This window comes from Python bivittatus, unplaced genomic scaffold, assembly GCF_059951505.1.
Source record: "Python bivittatus isolate LINGU-HERP-01145 unplaced genomic scaffold, Pbiv_v1 ctg000960_np1212, whole genome shotgun sequence".
Lineage (NCBI taxonomy): Eukaryota > Metazoa > Chordata > Lepidosauria > Squamata > Pythonidae > Python > Python bivittatus.
The window spans coordinates 19,929,683-19,951,195 of NW_028277124.1; the positions used below are offsets into that span (position 1 = coordinate 19,929,683).

The window sequence follows — 21,513 nt, forward strand, 5'->3', positions numbered from 1 at the left end:
ACACGCAGGTTGGCTTCAAACTCTTTCTGTTGGGTTGGGAAGTAAAACTAGGTGCTGTGGAAGTACCTCTAAAAATAAAAGAGTTTAGCCATCCTACCAGATACGTTGGGTTTTCAATTACCAGCAAGTACAACTGAATACGTGAATAGGAATGAGTGATGGGCTACAGCGTCTGAAGGAGAGCTAAATTGAAATTTTATACCACTGCTCCTTTTCTGAAAAGGAAAAAAAGAAACTTCTCCCTCTTTTGTCACTGAAACACATTTTTATGCACACTATGTATATGCTCTATTTTTTTTAAAAAGGTAAGAATATGAACATTTTAATAAGAAGAATGACATTTAAGACAGTTTATGATAAACACTTGCCGAGGGCTAATTAAGACTTCAGTTCTGCACCCAGTTGTGTGTGCATAAGATTTAAAGATGCCAATTTCCACCTGTGGATTATAGTGCTAAATAATTAGATATAATTTGGGGGGAGAAATGTATAAGGTCATTTACAAGAACAGCTGGCCAGATATTTTTTAATGCCACTCTTCAAGAAAAATACTATCAGACTTAGTTTCGTATCTTTTTATGAAATGCATCATTTGGTGAACAGTGTCTAATTTATAGTAATATTTAGATAGACGAATTCCACGGGGAAAATGTGATGGGCAAAAAGTAGGAAGTCTTGGATAAATTAAGCCAGGATTTGAATTATTCAAAAACCCTGGTGTTTTCAGCTAAACAGAACAATGCATTTGGTTTGGGATGCATTTTAAGCCCAGTTCACATGGTAGAAAAATCTGTCCATCCCGCTCTGCAGATAACTTCCAATATTAGCTCAGCTGAATGCCATAATGAACATGGTGGCCATGTTGCTGACATGATGTCTATTGATGTTTTTTCCTTAACAAAGAAGCATATCATACTCATGCCAGATATTAGATGAATGATGAAAGGGAAGAAGCACGTGCAAAAGCTACCATCCCAAGAAAAGGATAAATTGAGATTATACTTAGTTCCATGATGGCCATTCACAAGGACTGGATCCAAAATTTACCATTTGTGTTGCATTAACTAGGAAGAAGTAGCACCTCTTTCCAATTGCCTGACTTGTGCTTATTTGGAGCAAAGCAAAGTATTATATAAATACTGATGAACCAAGAAGGACTAGTTTTAAAGAAAAGAACAAAAAATGTTATATTGAAATTGGAACTCCAAAAGAACAAATGATCTCTAGGCACGTTCATATTAAGGTATCTCTCTGAAATATATTGTTGAGTTCCATGGATGAAATTCAATAACCGTGATGAATCTACAACGTGGCTGTCTGCATATGCTCTTCTTCCCCAGAATCTTGATGTGGGAAACAGATTCAGTTATCATTAGATTGGCTTGTGGAGTAGCAAAATCAATTAATCATCAGTTAGCCCCTACTTTTTTCCCACCAGATCCTGTTTTTCCTTTTGTCTGGATTCAGCACTGTAATGTTCTCATAATGGATTCTTGCCTGTCTTAGGCTTTACCTTCATAGGACCCATCTTGTCATGTATAGGAAGATGGAAGAAAGTAACCATCTTCTGTCCTCCAAACTACTCAAACCAACCACTCAAATTCCACAACTGAGGGCCCTGTTAAAAATTTTGAGTATCAACCTACATCCATTTGTCAAGTGTGTCTGACTTCAATGTTGCATTAAAGAACATTGTTGCAGAACGCTAAAAAAGAATCCACTTTAGGTTTTCACTGTTCACTCCTCATCCTGCTACTAACCAAAGGGTTTCCCCACTATCCACATAATCAAGAGAAACACAACAACCTCCAAGATCAGTCTGTCAAAACTCCTGGAAAAGGAAGGGGTGGAACTGGGTGTGAGTTTAAAGGGCTCAATATCAGCATTTGTACCTTCAGGTCCTTATAAAGCCGCAAATTTCCTTCCCGTAAAACAAAATAACGGTCTTGAAACTTATTTGCAGACAGTAGTTTGGATGGTTCTTCTTTATATTTCAGGTAGCTGGCTTTGACAGTGTCTTTTGAAGTTTTCTCTGTTGAGATGATTAAAAAAAGCATTTGGTTCACAACCTTCTTTTTTATATATTATATAGCGTATTACATTTTATACATCTTAACGTTAATCTGGGGAAAAAACCAAGAATAAATAATTGGAGTTGTTCTACATTATTTTAGACTTTTTCGCTCTTGGAAGGTATCTTGTTTGTGTGAAATATATTATCTTTAGCTACAATTAAACATTATTCTTCAAGACCTAATTTAAGGGCACTGCAACAACCTGGGAAGTAACCTATCTTTATTAACCAGAGTTCATTCATATGATCCAAGCAAACATTTAAAGCAACCTTTTGGCTGGACTGAGTCCAAGATCGTACAGTTCTTCCTGGCAGATATTTCCACAGAACCTTCTAAGAAAGTGTCTAGGTTCTTCTTGTTGTTATGGCCTTTCAAGTCAATCTTTACTCTTAGTATCAGGTTTGCTTAGCAACATTTTCAAGTGGTTTGACTTTTTTACTTCTGATAGTTTTGTGATGAGGTGAGTGGCCCCAAGTCATCCGTTTTGATGCCTCCAAGAAGAGTACAATTCAGATATCCCTGTTCCTGGTCTGTACCCCAAACTAGCTCTACTCTCGGTTCTTCTCCACTGAATCTGAAATCAGAAGTTAACAGACTTAAACTCACTACAGCTGGGATTAGCCAGCCAACATTTTACAGATTAAAATGGTAGATTTCTATTATTTATAAATACTGCTTGCTATTTGGATTTATGCATATATCTTATTCAGTTCTATGTGTTTTTAATTTATTCTGCTTGTTCTGTACGCAGTTTTCTTTCTTTTCATTTAGTTTTTGACTTTAAGTAAACAAATAAATGGTAATTCCTTCTACTTGTCAGCCTCTCCACTTGATAAGATGAATAATAGGTCATTTTGTATCTGTGAATCTGTGCATATATTACATCACTACTATAGAGAATAAGATATGGAAAATCAATATACCTAAATTAATCTTGGGTGAAGATTGGTTCACTGAATGTTTGGAACCTTAAGCAGAGATAAGAGCAAAATTATAAATCAGGGTTAAACACTCTTGGTTTGAATTTAATACTAAAGTTCCCTTTCTTCCTCTCCCCAAAATTGGAGGCCTGCCTGCCATCCCAATCCCAATCCCAATCCCAATCTCTCTCTAACTCTCAGTAGTAGTTTATTAATATGTCTAAATCTAAACAATCAGCAGTTAAATCTGAACTATGATTTATTGGAAAATGACAATTTTGCACTATAGGGTCTATAATTGGTTTGCTCCCAAAAGACAGAATTAAGACTAATCTTAATTTAGACTTTAAGTGTCATGATAAAGCTGCAGTTCACTAAAAAATGTTAATTCTTTCTTATGGCTGCATGAGGGGCAGAAAGTTCATCATCTTATAACTTGTGCTTATGACACCATCTAGTTTAATTCCTTCAAACCCAATCAAATTTTGAAAAGACATTATGTAAATGGGCCTGGAACTCCATCTATTTATTGAAAGGACAACTCTTCAAAAATAGAATAAAATGGGATCAAATTTGTTTGGGAGAGAAATCAAAGCAAAATCATTATCACCATCACCACCACCACCACCTTCCAATGCATCCCTACAGAAGGAGTTAGGCAGTGGCTCAGAAAGTTGCTGATTGTTTTATTCTAATTATCTGGATTATTTAATCCAGAGTAAACTATATGGAGCCTACCCTGTTCTTTCCATGCGCATACACAGATACAACAAAAGAGAGGAGAGGCAGACACATTTGCAGATGCAGCACAAATGCAACCCCTTGATTAGGCCCTCTCTCATGCATACTCACACACACACTTTTATGGTCCAGCAATAGGGAACTGCAGGAGGTGCCAAAATGCCCAGGGATAAATGTACAAGAGTAGGTATGAGCCCTTATGCACTGTGAAAAGCAGGAGTTAGGACAGCATCATGTGTGTGCTTCCACACAGAGCTGCTCACACAGACAGCAAGAGACAGGGGGAGATATGAAGCATGGCCAGGAACTTGGAAGGAATGGTGGATGGAAAGCAGTCTTCTCTACAACAAGAGCTGAGCAGAAGTTGTCTGGGGCAACCTGTAGTCAATTTAGTTCAGGAGTACAAGGTAGAGTTGGGTAGCAAAGTTGCTTCTAGCAACTGGGAGACTGTGACTGCTTGATTTAAATAGCCACTCTTCCAGGCTCATGCAGCAGTAGAGCCTTCACACCAGCTGTGTGGTGCAGTGTCTAAGCTAGCAGCCTAGCATTCATGTCTGCAGGGGTTCTGGTAGAGGGTGGTCCCAATGCCACCCCAAACCTGGGCAGGAACAGGGCACTCCAACATCCTCCATGTGCCAACCTGCGGTCTCTCCCAATTCTGCCACTTAGGGTTGTACATACCCCTACCATTTGGGGTTTTACATACCTACAGAGGTACCACATAAAGAGGTACCACATCCTGACCCCTTAAACATACACACACATGCAGTCACAGGCCCCTTATATGCACACACCCTAATTTGTCCTTGGACAGAAGGAGGGACACAGTATCTACAGTAGGTAGATGAGGCTCATGCAGCAGTAGAGCCTTCACACCAGCTGTGTGGTGCAGTGTCTAAGCTAGCAGCCTAGCATTCATGTCTGCAGGGGTTCTGGTAGAGGGTGGTCCCAATGCCACCCCAAACCTGGGCAGGAACAGGGCACTCCAACATCCTCCATGTGCCAACCTGCGGTCTCTCCCAATTCTGCCACTTAGGGTTGTACATACCCCTACCATTTGGGGTTTTACATACCTACAGAGGTACCACATACAGAGGTACCACATCCTGACCCCTTAAACATACACACACATGCAGTCACAGGCCCCTTATATGCACACACCCTAATTTGTCCTTGGACAGAAGGAGGGACACAGTATCTACAGTAGGTACACAGAAGAAGACACAGATACATCCTAGAGGGCCTAATCAGGGTCACTGCTAGTAAGGGGGATAAAAAACTTTTCAGGAGCTTTGTATTGCATGATTTTTGCTATGGGAGTGGCTCAGAATATTGTTACCTGTTCTATTCTAAGTCTTCTCCCTTCTGATCGTATAGACACGGGAAGGAGTTGGACAGAACTCCAGATCCATGCTTTCTTTGCCATGTTTACCACTATATGTGAACTAGAACATTGGCAATATTCCTACAGAATGCTAAAGCATATGTTAGCACTACATTAATGAACCTTTGCTAGCCCAACAGGAGGAAAATGGAAACATCTGCTTCCACTTCAACTATCTATAATTATTATTAGCTGGATTCATGCAGCATGCTAAAATACGATGTGGGTTCCTTGTTGCTGGCTTAGCGCAATGCATGAATCCAACCATTATGGCTGGCCAACCAAATTTTTTGCTTTACATTATGTATGATCCCACCTGGTAATGATAATGATGGCTTATTTAAAACAAGCCAATTTCAAAATTACAATTAATTATCCTGGCTTCTATAGTTAAAAGGCAGAATAACATATTTCAATCAGTGGAATAATACATTCATGTGGCTGAATCATATCACCAATCAGTTACTTGATGAAACTATACCCATCATCTACTTAAAGAACTAAGCAGTTTCCTTTGAACAGTCAATTGAAGCTAAAAACTCCTGAAAAGATGCCTGTTCCCTTTGTAAGAAATTGACAATGAAATCACATTTGATTTACTTTCATTATTCCCTCTTTAGATCCTAGCTTTAGGATATATCAGTAACAAGAGATGGAGCAATAATGCTAAAATGAGAAAGTCCGCTGGGATTGATTCGGGAGCCACTTGTTAAGGCAAGGGGAATAGAATTGTTAACTGCCCTAAAATCTATCAAAGAATAAGCCTGCAGAAGACATGTTTACAAGATCCTGCTTGCTGAGGGCATTACTAAGGAGATGATGAAAAGAGAGCAGGTGGAAATACCTATAGCTCAAAAAGGTAAAACCCTGCCAGCAGAGTATCCATTTTCGCGTAATTCATTTTAGCCCTCTTTTTAGTTCTGAAAAGATTTAAATATTCTTAATTTTGTTTGAATTGTATTTCATTTTATCTTTATACCATCCATTATATTACAAGCATAGAGATTTATAAAAGAACACCGCACAGCCAGCATTAACCTAAAATAATTCATTACAAAACGGTAAGGCAATGGTTTCATAAAATAGCTATAGCTAACTGAATAAACGAGTTAAAAATGTAGTATAGGTGGCAGTTATATACATATATACACACATACACACACACACATAAATTGACACATATTTTTGATTGTGGTTGTTTATTTTCAGCTGGAGAAATGGCTTGCTAATTTTGCAGCAGTCCATTTAGTTATTAACATGTTAGTCCTGGTTGAGCTTTTAAATACCAAAGGTTTCCAAGGCATTGCACTCATGAGAGGGAAGCCATGTGTCTGACCTTCAACGCAGAAGTCAGCAAATAAGTCACGAAGGCAAAGCAAAATCAGATTTTCTTAAAGAGGAGATACCGAAAGCCAACCCAATGGGGGCAAGTAAAGAACATCAAAAGAAACCAGTGTGGCTGCCCAAAAGGTTTAATGACAACCTGAAAACCCGAAAGTCACAAAGGACCCATGGAGTAGTTGGAAAGAGGGGCAGGTGACCAAGGAAGAGTAAGTAAAAGCAATCCAGATGTATAGAGATGAAGAAATGATAAGAAATTCTAAAGCTAAGCATGAGCTAAGAACAACAAAGATAGCTTCTTACATATAACCAAACCAACAGAAGAGAATATCTGTAGCAACTGTGGAGTCCTTGCAGTTCTCTGAGCTTGGTTGTTTTCTTGCAAATGTTTCATTACTCGGCTAGGTAACATCTTCAGTGCTAGAATGGAGTGGAGTTTGCTCTCTGTTTATATACACTAGCTTGCCCTGCCTGTGTGTGGTTCCTCCCCCCACCCCCAGTTCCTTGATTAGGGTATTGTTTACTGCTTGATTACATGTCTGGTGATAATCTTGGTGTTAACCTCTGCTTATCTGGGTGATGATTGCTCTGGGTGAGGAGATGTTCTGGCCTTTTGTTTCCTTTTTATTGTCTCTTTTGAATGTGTAGATGTTTGTCTCTTTTTGAGTGTGTAGATGTTGTTTATCTCTGTGTGCCTGTTGATGGCCACCTTGTCTAAATACCAAGCTTCCAGGAATTCCCTCGCATTTTTTATTTAGCTTGGTCTAAGATGCTAACAGTTTCCCAGTTGAAACTATGGTTAAATCTGTCCATGTGTTGTGAGATTAAGGAGTTTTCATTGTGTCTTCGGACTGCTAGCTGGTGTTCATGGATGTGCTCTGCTAGCCTTCTGCCTGTCTGTCCTACATAGTGGTTGTTACAGTCTTTACACTGTATGTTGTAGATGACTGTTTTTTTTTCCTTGGGCTAGTGGGTCTTTATATCCAAACTAAAAGATAAATAAATGAAAGAGTATGGCATTTGCCCAGTCAAGATAGAAGAAAAGGAAAGGCAGAACTATGTTGATTTCAGTGCTCAGTAAGAAGCTATACACTCCACTGGGTAAATTGGGAAAAGCAAAAAGAAACAGGAGCCTACCTAGAACCTGATAATCATGGATGGTCTAGATGAACTTCTATTTATTATATCTGAGAAATCCTGGAGAACAGATGAAGTATTAGATGAAAGGAGGATGGCAAATGTGGTTTTTAACTATAAAAAAGGAAGAAAGAAGGACCAGGAAAATGACTTTAAAACATCTGACCTGGATATCTGAAAAAATTCTACAGCAGATGATAAAAATCCTAGAGCAGATGATAAAATTACTATAAATTACTATGGGCTCATTCAGAATTCTTGACAGACTAATTGGTCATATCATTTATTTTTGTCCTTGATTAGACTAAGACATGGTGTAGATAAAATATATCTTGATTTCATGTGAGAGGACCTCATGATTACTAAACTAATGAAGTATAAGCTAGATGACATGTTTATTAGAATTGTGCAATGCTTCAACTTCAATTCCAAAACAATGCTTTAGAGTTCACAGCAGCAGAAATGTACCATGCAATTCTTAAGCAGACAGATGATATTTTGTGTTTCTGTATGCTCCAAAAGCATCTTTTCTAATTACTTCTGAAGTGCTGCACAGTGATTATGTCTGTTTTGGTGCCAAAGTTAGCTTGAAAACTCTATTCCAAAAGATCTTATCGATAGTTCCTCATCAAACACATTTCAAGTACAGTGCATAAGGTTTCATCTTCAGCATTTTCATTAATGACATGGAAGAAGAATAGAAGGAAATGCTGTTCAAATTTGTAGATAAAACAAAAACAAGATGGGTAACTAATATTCTAGAAAGCAGAAACAAAATTCAAAAGGTTCTTGATAGCTTAGACAAGTGGGCTAATAAAATCAACACAATGAACTTTAATAGAAAACAAAGTTATTCTCTTTAAGGAAAAAAAATCAAATGCCAAAGTATAGGATGAAGAATATCTGGCTTTATATGAATAAAACAGATCTTGGAATTGGAGCTGATCACAAGTTAAATATGATTCAGCAGTCTGATATGGCTGCTAAAAAAGGCAAATCGAATTTTAGATAGCAATAAGAGGAGCACAGTGCAAAATGCAGGGAAAAAATAATTCCTCTGGGTTCTGCAATTGCCTGTCTGGAATACTATGTTCAGTTCTTGCACCACACTTTAAGAAGGATTCAGAGAAGCTGGAATATATATAGAAAAAAGGTCAACCAGTACTATGAGAGATGTTGGAAAGAGAGACTGAAAGAAACTGAGTATATAAGTTTAGCCTTGAGAAGGGGAGATAAAGCATTCTTCAAGAAACTTTCACAAACTTTCTAACACCCCATAGTGCAAACTATCGAGTAATTACAGGAAGGTAGATTCCAATTTAATGTTTTTTTCAGGAGTTTGACAGTAGAAAGTAGGTTTCCATTCACTGGCTGTGTTCTAGCAGAAGATGGACAACCATGTTTATTTTGATTCCTGCACTGAACTGGAGTTGGACTTGCTCTTCCAATGCTACAACTGTTTTCGTCTCTGCAGCCTGTTATTGCTTGTACATTGTTTACCTGGAAATAACAGGGAATACGTTTTGCTGTGTACCTTCATTCATAAGCCCTACTGTTGGAAACTTCTTTATTATAAGACACGCGTTGCTGGGAGTGGCCAAAGAACTCCAGTGAAGGATCTGTTCTAGAATATTCTCAGTGCAATGCAAGGGACGTTCTGGAAGAGAAGAAACAATTAAATATGTAATTATTTGTGCTCTTGAAGTCAGTTCTTCATTCTGGGTATTGCCATACATACTATAAAAATCAAATTCCATATTTTGACCAACTAAATGCAAGTATACCCAGAGTTAACACTTAAGTTGCTTGTGTATAGAATATATAGAATCTTCTTTATTTTACAGACTTTTTAAGTAGCAAAAACTCATTTAAAGCAAGCAAGAGATTAATATAGTGCATAAAATGACTTGTTGCTCTCTCTAGACACTTGTATGGGCCATCTATAGGAGAGACAACCATGCTGAATTAATCTGGCTGATCTCCTCTCCTCCCAAACATCAAGCAGATTTTTCAGAAATCAGGACTCTCAAGCATTCAGGAAATCACTGCAAATGTGTTTCCTTTGATTTGTCTTTTGTGAAATTACTGATTATATGTTTGCAAAAAGAAAAAAGAATGCCTACGCCAAGTAACTCAATTGTGGTTATCTCTCATATGGAAAGAATACCTGAGCCACACCCCCTGGTCCCAACTTATCCATCATCCCTTCTTCCCTCCAGTTAGAATCCACATGTTGGATGAATAGATCTGATGAAGAAAGCCTAATCTTCATCTATGAGCTTCCCCACACAAAATTCAGAATCCTGACTGCAGAAAATTCTAAGACACATAGGGACAGGTTCTTCTGTATTTCTCCCAATTGCAGAGACAAGAGATGCATAATATTTTCTAGTCCAAAGGTTACATTTGACCTGCGATGTCATGCTGGGGTACACTCCCCCAAAAATCGGTGAGTGAGGACAAAACAAAAACTAAATTTGACTGAATTTCATCTACTTATAAATTTAATTAATACAGAGATAGTAAAACTCTGACCATGTATTTAATAACTTTGTCACACACACACAAAAATACAATTGGGTCACAACTCTGGGGGATGTGTGAAGCTCTGGGCATTGGTTTGTGTACCCCTAGTGAAGACAGTGAGCAATAAAACTGGAAGGGGATATCACAAGCCAGCAGTCTCTCTGGTTCTACATATTTGGCTCCAGTTAAAACTATATTGGTATTACAGAAAAAGCACATTTTATTCTTGTTGAAGAAGCTCATGATATTATGGTGATCTCATCCACAAGATTTTGTGAATACATCCTTGAAATCTTATGCATCCACATATAAAAAAGATAGTTTCCTGTAAAATTTGATAGTATGTATTGATTGTTTTGGGGTAGGAGGGTCCACAGATATCATTTAGAGACATCACGGGCAACATTTTTTCATCTCAACATTATAGAAGAGACCAATACATTTTGTAAAGAGACCACTCAGAGACCAATACTTTTTGTAAAGATGAACAGTACCCTTTCCCAATTTGAAACCCTTAAATGTAAAGGAGCACAACTTCCCTGATTTCCAGACACACAGCCAGTGCTAACTGGGGAATGACGGGCACTGTAGTTTAACATCTATGGTTAACCCTGGATAAACCAGGCTGGAAAGGTTGCACAAAAGTGAGTTTTGTCTACATTTTAGGAAGCATCAACATAGCAAGAGGAATGCCTTTTAATACAGTAATTTAAGACAAGGTCAAGATGATGCTGAGGAGGTCAAGATATAGCTTTCTTCCAATGCCTATTGCAAAATTTAATGGAGTTATTTACACAAAGGTGTGATAGCTTCAACTCTACCTTAAAGAAATAGTTTCAGAAACAAGGGCATCAAAAGAAGGCACATCAACAAATTATGTGTGAGCTCCCTAAGTAAATGTGTACTGCTTTATTTACAGGTATGTTGATATACTATATAAAGCATAAATCATTCTACAGAAAAACATTATTTTACTAGCAACGTACATTATTTGCAAACTATCCATCTTATCAAAATTACTACCAAAATAGTATATACCAGAGATCCCACCACAGCAAGCCGCCTGCATAAGGCCAGATAACTTCATTTTGTATCTCTGCTGCTTAATATGTAAATAATTCAGCTGATCATTAATATTTTAGTTCCAACATTTCAGACATCTAACTGTCAAACTTATATATCCCATTATTCTGCTCCCAAGGTTGCCAGTAAACAGTGCAAGAATTGTTTGTTCCAATCTAACAATAAATATTAGAAGGAAATTGCATTCTGAAAAAATGTGGGATTTTAATATACCTGTCTTCTCAGAATTTTGTTTCACCTAGTAAACAATTACAATTTGAGCTGAGATTTATTAAAAGAAATACTGAATTCCCTGCAAAGCAGACTAGGTTATTTCACTAGGAATGTAGCACTTCAAAATAGGGACTCAGTGGATTAAACACAGCTACTTGTGAAGATAAATGTGCACCCACAATTCTCCCAACAGAAACTGCTATGTTTCTAGCAGTCTTCTCTCTTCTAGAGAGAAGAGTTCCACCATTGTATGGTCTCCAACGTATTGCATTTCATGGTAAAAGGATTTATCTTAATTTTAGAACTCAAGTCATTCTGGAGGCAGTGAGCCACATTCCAATGTGTTGTATGATCTAAACAAAGATGAAGTCTCAGTAAGAAAGAGAGAGAGAGAGAAAAAAGATAGTCACCTACTTTGTGCTCTGAAAATGCCATCCAATTCTTTTGTTCCAAAGGGTTCTGCTCATTACAGTAAGTGGAAGATTTTCACTTCCCTTCCAAAGGTACGTTTCTCCTTCTCTTATTAATTCATGTCTACTTTGATCCTTCCCTTTCTTTCAGCCATCTCTCTCTATTTCCACAGGTTTTTTTCCATGGGTGTGTTTGATTTAACTCAAAGAGTTACTGAAATGAAGCTGTTCAGCTCACCAGAATGATATCCAGCTCTTTAGACAGACTATAAATATTTCGGATCTACAATGCATCCAGAACACCACAAACCATTTCTTGTGCTGGACATTTCGTTGCCATCTACATATGAACCACCCATTGCATACTTAGAGGAGCAAATTTTAAAGGAAAAGCAGAACATTCCAATAGAAAAACAGAACGTTCTCAAGCAGTTTGCATCCCAATGTAATATTTTGCAAATATCCAGTGCAGGGTTCCTCAACCGTGGCAACTTTAAGATGGGTGGACTTCAACTCCCAGAATTCCCCAGCCAGCCTTGCCTTGCTGGCTGGGGAATTCTGGGAGTTGAAGTCCACCCATCTTAAAGTTGCCAAGGTTGAGGAACCCTGATCTAGTGGACACCCTTAACTCAGCAATTTTTGCCTCTCCAAATTTTCAAGAAAGGACTGCTGTGTTAGAGCTAAGACACTATTTCTGCAAGTACTGATTTTGTAAATCAGCTCTTTAAAAGTAAACAGCAAAAGGGGGGATTTCAATCTGGATTAGGACCCTCACAGAAAAGGCACTTGGAACACCTGGATTTCCCATTTGCTCCAGAAGGGAAGTTCTCACATCCACCAGTAATGGCTTTTATACAAATGCAAAATGAATCACAGAGATTTCTGATTGGGTCAGGACTCCAGCAGGAAGTCTTCTGTCCAGGCTCTCTTCTGGATCAAGCACTGCATGTCAGTGTTTTATTTCAACAAAAATAACATATGGACACTCATGGAATTGCCCATTCACTAAATGATAGCTTGTCTACTTTGGCCTTATTTGTTTTAAGCTATTTGGTGTCGCCTACCCTAAAGGTGCACAGAAAACACTTTAAAATATGATTCTCTAGTGCCAGTGAGGATAGGAGAGTTTAAGTTAATATATAAAGCATGGGGGAGAGGAGTTTGGTCAAATGGTCTCTCTTCTGTCACCTCTCCAAAATGAACTTCTTGAACATCTTTCAGAATCTCATTACATTGAGTATTTCCATGGAGTAGCATTATGGCTCCTGCTGTTTTTTCTGCAAAGGAAATGGCAAGGAATAGTAAGCATAAATATTCAAAGACGATGCCAAAAATGACTAACCTAGTTCTCCATTTTCGATCACTTCAAATGTAGCCCACGTATCATCCTTATGGGGTGTGATGTTTTTTATTCCCAGGATATCATTAGTCAATTCTTCTGCCTCCATTGTTGGTGATATCTGCTTTGAAGATCACATAGAGTTTAGAAATTATTCAAAACTACCTAGAGATTCTAACTCATGTCAGAGCTTTATGCTCTCAGAGGAGGGAAAAATGCCCAACCAAGTCATCATCAACTGTGAAAGAAGATATCAGAAAAGATTCTCATTATGTTTAAAAATTACAAAGAATACTATTGAAAGCATTTTGTCCCATGTCATTTTTCCTCCAAAGACCTATTTGATATTTCTAAGAGACTAAGAGACAAGTCTCATCATTCCTTTATAAAAAAAAAAAAGTCTTGCTGACCTATGACATGTAATCTAAAATTATAATGAAACCAATCTCTATCAAATCCCTCTAACTTTTGTTAAACCAATGCTTATGTTCTTCTTCCCCCTCCTCCTGCCCTCCCCACAATCCTATGGAGGACTTCAGAGTATTTCTTTGGAAATTTCTACAGTTGGAAACAGTTAAAGCACCAGGCTTAGAGTAGCTATGCCAGGAGAAAATGTATTTCACCAACCTTGTACTTCACAATTTCTTTTACTGTTTATTTCCATACACAGTGAATATAAACCGAATTGTCTTTCCACAGTTTAGCGATGCTATTATGTTATTGTTTAAAACATGGTAAACAGACAATATGCCTCAGTCCACTCTCTGAGAGTTGGATGCTATGTCCAGTTAAAGCTGTGGATATGTAATTCATATTACTGACAAAAGTAATCAACTGCAAAGGAGATTGAAAAAGGATTTGGAGATTTGCCTTCTTTTGTTTCTTCTCCTTCCTGACTGACACTATGGCCTAAAACTATGATACTAGTAAATCTGCATCTCTAATATTCAGTTGGTCCTTAGGTATATATAGATATAGAGAAACTCAGTTCCATGCATGCTTATGGTTGAGTAAGGGACTTGTCCTACAAAATTTAATAATAATGAAAATAGATATACATTTAAAAGTCAGCAACTTACGTCAATGTTTAAAAAAGAAAGAGTGGCCTTTTGAACTGCCTTAAAGCAACAGACAAAATACACATTTTTTAATATGAAATACAAACCCTTATTATAATGCTGCAGTCTGGCTCCTTCCTTTCCACATAAACTTCAATTAGCAAGTCTCCGGCCTGAGAAATCTAAAATAAAAGTTAGTTTATAAAAATCAAGGCGATGAATCAGCAATTGGGGGCTTCTATTCTTCCTTATCCTAATACTTTAAGTCTTCCTTGTATGGATTGAAACAATTGCATCTCAAGTGCTGCAAAGGTAGGACAATTTGCCATATGCTGAAAATGAATGAGGATAAATACATGATCCAAAAAGAAGGGCAAAAATCCTATAAGCAATGGCAAATTTTCCATGCATGACCCAGACTATTTAGAGACGCACCAAATGAGCACTGGACCTCCATCTTACGTTAATTATGACTAAGAACATGGTTTTGCACGGTACTACTGCAGGTTCCAGATAGGGGCTCCCTAGTTTGAAGACTTGAAGGCCTCACATTGATGGACTTCTGGAAGCTTGTTCAGAAGGCCTGGGAGGAATTACGATGATTGTCACTACTTGGGTATTTTTTTTTAATGAGGTACTCTACTTATTAATTGTATTGTCTTATAGCATACTACTCTTTTCTAGACGTTTGTACTGTACAGTGGTACCTCGGGTTACGAATTTAATCCGTTCCATGACTCTGGTCACAACCCGATTTGTTCGCAACCCGAAGCAAATTTTCCCATAAGGTTCAATGTAACTACCGTTAATCCGTTCCGGCGTCCGCGGACCACGCATCAAGGGCGGAAAAACGGCCGCGGACCACGTGTCACGGTGGAAAATGGCCGCAGATCCGGTTCGTACCCCGAGGCGGAGTTCGCAAACCGAGGTAAATTTTTGCGGCCAGAGCTGGTCATAACCCGAAAAGTTCGTATGCAGAGGCGTTCGTAACCTGAGGTACCACTGTATTTCAGTATGTCCTGAGCCGCCATGAGCTTCAGTGGAGTGCAAATTCGATTTATTTCTATATTTTTAAGAAGTATTTCATATGGAAAAGTAGAATAGGCTAGATACTTCTTCCTGAGAAGCTAGTTATCTAGGTATTATTTACAGTGAAGTAGACAGCATCCTCACTTGGTTGAAGTCTGAACTGATACAACATATTCAAAGAGAAAATATCCAGTTGCCACAGCCACTTATTAAAAAGCCTGTGTTCCTTCCTTCCTTCTCTTTCTCCTCTTCCTTCTCCTTCTCCAGCAAATTTTATATTGGTTACACTTGGGTGGATCAACCATTTGCTTCCCATTCCAAGGAAACGTCCCTGAATCAAAGTTTGACAGCCCCTTGTGCAGGGACACCTCTGTCAACCATCTGCCACATTTCCAAATGACGAGAGCCCTGGGAAACTCTCAAGACATCTGTGCTGTTCCTATTTAATGCCAAAAATACATTTAAAAATTTTTTAAAAGGGTACTGTAAAATTCCAGGCAAAGAATTAGGCATTCCAATGTGCCGTAAATTAATTAATATTGATACCTGGAGATTGGTATACCAGAAAGAAACAGAAGTGTTTGTCCATCTTGTAATAGGTGGACTGAGGCTAAACAGGGTTGGACCTAGTTAGTACTTGATGTGAGTCTGTCATGAAATTCTAGAGTGATAGGTTAGATTCAGAAGTTGAAAACAACGTTCTGGAAGAAAGCAATAGCACACCACTTTTGTACTCTTGTCAAACAAACAAAGGTTGCCTCCTTTGATCACCAGGCACTGAGCTCAACTTCAAGAAGATTTTACCTTCTAAAATATGACTAATAATCATAACATGTAACAGAACTGTCAATTTTCTGCAAATGCACCAGACTAGTTCTTCCACTTCGGTATTTCCATACATTCTACCTCATACCACTTTTCCACATCAGTTCCCTTTACTGAACCCTCAGCTGACACATGTCAACAGAAGTCTAATGTACAATGGTCAGGCCTCTGACCACGCTAAACGGAACTGTTGTGGGAAAATTTTTCTAGTTACGGCAAGAAAACCACCCCCCTCCCAAATGTACTTTCCCAGAGAAAATAAACTCTCAGCTCAATCAATCATAAAACATTTAGACACAAAAGAATGTTGATTATGGTTTTGGAAGATAATAATCATGTTGGGAAGCAAGGCCAAAAAGTAACATAGATAGAAACCATCTCTTTATGAAAGCTGTCTCTGTGTGGTTAAATAAACCATTGTATTGTTGGCCTTGTGACTTCATCATCCGGAACAGATTAATACACAAATGCTATAAACTCATAATTTACTGCACTGATTAAATGTAAAGTATAATTTGCATAAATCTATATGGGGGATGGATCCTTTCTCTCTTTATGTTAGCCTTCATTGCCTCTGATACCATGTAATAAACCAATTTTTGCTTCAGTGCAAGAGTTTGCTAAGGAGAGATGTATTTTCAGACCTGCAAGACTGATGTTGCGAGGTAGTCCAGACAAGAAGTACACCCAGAAGCACTAGCTCTATCTTTATTGTAAGGCTATAGTAACATAATCTTGAAAGTCTGAAACTACGACTCTCCCCCCTCACCTTTACAGTCCAAGATACTATGGAGGGTCCCTTCTGAGATGTCTGCCATGCCCCCCATTCCTTCTGCGGACACAGCTGCCACTTATCTCACTATTGCCTAGTCTGTACTCTTCCTCCTGTGTCCCAAGGTCATTCCCACATACCATTACACCAAGGTTCCCATCTCAATGGATAGATCAACATAAGCACAGTCTCTTCTGAGTGACACCATGATGAATCAGCCACTAAGAATGGTCTGACATATGAAGGGGGAGTCCTTTTATGTATGTTTGACCAAATACCTGAAGACAGCAACGTTCTCCTTTATAAGAAGAGATAAAACTTGGTCAGGGAGTAAATAAATTTGTACACCAAACTGAAGGGCATGGAAGTTGCTCTTTAAATGGTGGGGCTAATCCAGATTAGCTGGGCCAAGGCTTCCTGAAGCATATAACAGTTGGTCATAAATCGGATACACAAGAGAATTGCAGAAGTGGTTACAAACTACTATGAGGATTGTTATAACATATAAAAAGTGATGGTGTCAGCAATTGTCCTAATGGTTTATAGAGGCAAGGTGCATTAACTGGCATGATGGTATAGAATTATAAAAGCCAAAATAGTTACGGAACCTAGTCCAAGTAGTTTTCTAGTAAAAATACTCTATGTTCTGTGACCAAAAAAAAAAAAAAATTAAATGCAACACTTCTGCTTTAAAAGAACCACACAATGGAAAGATTAGCAGTCTAGGGTCACAGCAGCCTCTGGAGAACTGAAACTAATGAAATCATTTGTGGAGGGGAAAAACATTACAAAGTGACTTTGAAGAAAACTTAATTATGCTGGCAATGACTCAGAAAAAGCTCATTTCCTGGCAAAATGTGCTTTTGAGATGATTCTACTGAAAGAAAAAAACACAAAGGTTGTAGGAAAGAATGAAGCTGACATTTGATTTGCACTAGTATATGTAAACAACTGCACACTGGAGGGGGAAAAATCTGGGCTGCAAATAAAAACAGCTGGTAAAGAAAAAAAAGAATGGTTTGGTGGGCAGAGAAAAAAAGAAACATGGTTAATCAAGTGTCAACTGGAATGGCAAACAAGGTCATTGTAAACAGCATGAGTTTTTCTCTTTCAAGCTGCAAAAGTCTGGGCTAAGCATGCTTTATTTTTAACCCAGCATGCCTTTTTTCATAATGCAAAAGACCCTGGGAAGCTCCTACCTCACCAAAAACCTTGTTCAAGTTTTGCTTTGCAAATTTCTTCTCGCCACTGTATGAACAAATCACAGTAAAAGAGTACTGCGACATCTGTACACTTTTAAAAGCTATTTTTCACTTCTGAAAGTTTAGCAGAGGCACCAGGCAAGCCTGAAGCGTCACCAGCATTGGTTTAAGTTTTGCAAACAGAAGCAGATTTGCAAAGGGAAACTAGCTCCATCTAGGGGGAATCTATCCTTCCTTTTATTTCAGATTTGTAAGGGGACCTAGCCATAGGTCATCACTCTTTTTAGACTGGGGGTAAATAGCTATCGTAGTACAGTACGTGGGATTTATTTTGGAAATCTTTCAGGCTGCAGGCAAACAGGGAGAGAGACTGAATGAGCAAGGCCAGTTCAACTGTTGTGATACGCACATTTCTGTGGGTCAGGGTTTTACCCCCCCCAAAAAAGATGTGGGTCACTGCAACTTGCTAACTTTCCCCAAAGCAAGGAAAGGCCCTGTTCAAAACCTCCATGTCTGCTTCTTCTTTCTACTCCTCCTTTAATGTTCGAACAGGAATTTCTTCGCTGAAAAAACTGAGTTTCTAAAGAAGCAACATAGATACACACAAGCTAAACACTTTGGAATAAGAATCCTGCTATTCTGTTTATTCATCCTTTGGTTTTGCACTAACTTTTCATCTCAATCCATTCTGATGATACAGAGCCAAACTGCCTCAAAACTCCTGAAATTACCTTCCCCAGGTGTGTTAGGACCAATAGCCATAATGACTAGGAATTCTGGGTGCTGTACTCCCAACTCATCAAGAGAGTGCCAGTTTGGATGATCCCTAGCAAGTCCTTTAAACTGCAACTCCTTCATTATTTGTATTACTATCAAATGTTGTCCATTATTTCTCTTGCTTCTATAAATCCATCATAACTGAAGTTCACCAGTAAGCCAAAGAAAGATTATAAGCAGCTGTCTTATAACCAGCCAGACCAGCAGTTCATCCAGAGGCTCCCCTTAGATTTCAGATGGACACGATTCCAAACCGGACCTAAGACTGAACTCAGAGTCTTTTTCATGCCAGCATGTCCTGCATCTATGAACCATATTCCCTTCTCCACACAAATGAAGGAATCATGATTACATACTTGAGTATCTTTCCATTTGGTAATAAAGCTGTTCTCAATGTCCATTTGCTTCACTTGATCTTGCTGGACCTGTGTAAGAAAAAAAGTGTTACAAAGTGAGTTGCCCAAGCATCTTTTTGACCAAAGCAAGGGACATCAACTCTATTCTTGAATGCAATGCTGGCCTGGTCTGTACACAGGACAATAAAGGGAGACTTCCATGTCCCAAAACAGTGCTATACTAAACATCAAACACAATCAAACTCTTTTGTAAAACAAATCCCCTCCCCCGACCTATATGTGCAGTCAAATGAGTTGATCCATTCCATCCAATCTCATTGCAAAATTATTTCTCACATTAATAATTTTTTTTAAAAAACCTAGTATTTACCAAAACAATAAACATATGGAAACTGTCCTGTCTTCATATAAGAGGCAACCTTCCAGCCCCTTATATCAAAAAAGCAAGACGAATCAGACAAGGCCACAAGTTGCCTATATAAATGTGTCTCATTTGAAAATACAGGTAGTCCTCACTTAATGACTGTTCATTTAACAACAGTTCAAAGTTACAACAGCTTCGGAAAAAGTGCTTTTCAGCCTGTACTGGCACTTATGACTATCATAAACCGTCGCACCCCCTCCCCCGCAGTCATGTAATTGTGATTTGTGACTCTTACAATAGTAATTAAGTGAATCACATGGTTGTTAAGCAAATTCTGGCAAAAAAGTCCATTGGGGAAGCTGGATTCACTTAGCAACCACGTGACTGTGATCTGCTTAATAACCGTTGTAAAAATGGCCGTAAAATCGGATCAGGTCATGTGGTGACTTGCTTAATGACCAATTTTTCAGTCCCTATTGTGGTTGTTAAGTGAAGGACTACATGTAAGGTACTTGTTGGAATTCTTCTGTTATAACCTCAACCTTCCTTCCAATGAATACCATACATCAGAACTCCTATATTCTCCTGCTTAACTGTTTCCAGCCTAGACTGCAAGGACAGAAGTATGACAATCTTTAGTCCCTGAGTGGGAGAGTCCATTTTTCTGTGCAAAAAGTAAGATTTCTTTCTGGGTACTCCTGGAGCTAGCTTTCTATCTGCAAAACCTTTTCTTTAGAACTGTATTCTGAAGAAAATAGACCACATCAATGTTAAATTTGTTAAATGAGAGAGAAAAAAGAAAAAAATGAATTTGTGATTTACAGGTTTGCTGATTAGAAAGGGTACACTATGGAAAGAAGGAAATCATGTTGTAACCTTAGAGAGGGTAAAATATAAATGCACTTGTAACTGTTGTTTAGATGACTGGAAGCCATTCTTTCTTTTTTTTTCCTTTTTTATTTCTTTTTCACTTCCATATTACTTTTCCTTATTCTTTTTCTCTTTAATTCAAAATTTGTATTGTTTTTATTCTCTTGAAAATTATACACACACACACACTACACACTCACATGTGTACACCTTGTGTTAGAGTTAAGGTTTCAAATGCAGGAACTTAACATGACAGTGTACATAGCCTCTTCAGGCAGACATCACAGGTACACCATATATACGTTCATGTACACAAGTTTTATAAGTGTCCACACGCAGATCTCCTTTATTGTACATTTTTTAAAAAATCATTAAAAACACATTAATAAAACACAGACATGCTAAAATAAACCATTAATAACATGTCACAGGAAATTTCAATTGCAATCCTGTAATATGAACCACTGAAATCAATGATATTTAATCCTGACTTGCATAGGTCAAACAAGCTTAGATCTAGGATAAGACATGCTTAGAGGAGGCCCACCGAAATCAATGGGATCACTGCTACTTTAATGGATTAAAGCCTATGAGCTTTTTCAAAATTTTTTTTTAAAAGAATAAAAAAATTAAAAAAGATCTTCAGGCTGCTGTAATGTAGACTTTAGTTTTTAATTAGAAGTTTGAACCAACGTACAATGAAATGTCACAATCTCAGCTGTTCGACATGAAAATGAAAGCTATCCAGCCTGTTTGTTAATTATCTTCATTCTCTGACAATTCTAATCACTAGTAAGTAATAGGAGACCTTTGAAGACCTTGTAATCATAACATTTCTACAATAAGAAAGGCTTGCCAATTATTCAGGGTCTGTGGCAAATAGAATTCCTGCTCTGGGGGAAGAAAAGTCCTGAAGATGTTTTCCTGTTGTTATGCATTTGATAAGCCAACTTTTCAGAACTAATGATAATGATAATTCCTTTCCAGTTTTAAGAAGAAGTTGGACAACCACCTTTCGTGGATGGTTGATTTGGTTTTCCGTCAAAATGCAGAGGGTTGGACTAGAAGATCTTTGAAATCCCCTTCAAATC

The 21,513-nt window shown here is 38.0% G+C and overlaps 1 protein-coding gene across 7 annotated transcripts in view; it reads right to left on the reverse strand.

Annotated features, from left to right (window-relative positions):
• Positions 1–21,513, reverse strand: part of ARAP2 (ArfGAP with RhoGAP domain, ankyrin repeat and PH domain 2) — a 129,311-nt gene that overhangs the window by 14,410 nt on the left and 93,388 nt on the right. For 2 of the 7 annotated variants that reach the window (XM_088131574.1, XM_088131573.1), the window contains exons 24-29: positions 19,189–19,257; positions 14,335–14,409; positions 13,173–13,293; positions 9,133–9,255; positions 2,999–3,043; positions 1,893–2,032 (exon numbers count right to left, since the gene is read on the reverse strand). In XM_088131574.1, coding sequence (XP_087987700.1) covers positions 1,893–2,032; positions 2,999–3,043; positions 9,133–9,255; positions 13,173–13,293; positions 14,335–14,409; positions 19,189–19,257 — 573 coding nt within the window. Of the gene's footprint in view, positions 1–1,892; positions 2,033–2,538; positions 2,650–2,998; positions 3,044–9,132; positions 9,256–13,172; positions 13,294–14,334; positions 14,410–19,188; positions 19,258–21,513 lie in introns of those variants that run through there. The other 5 variants (XM_088131575.1, XM_088131579.1, XM_088131578.1 and 2 more) reach the window with 5 other exon arrangements.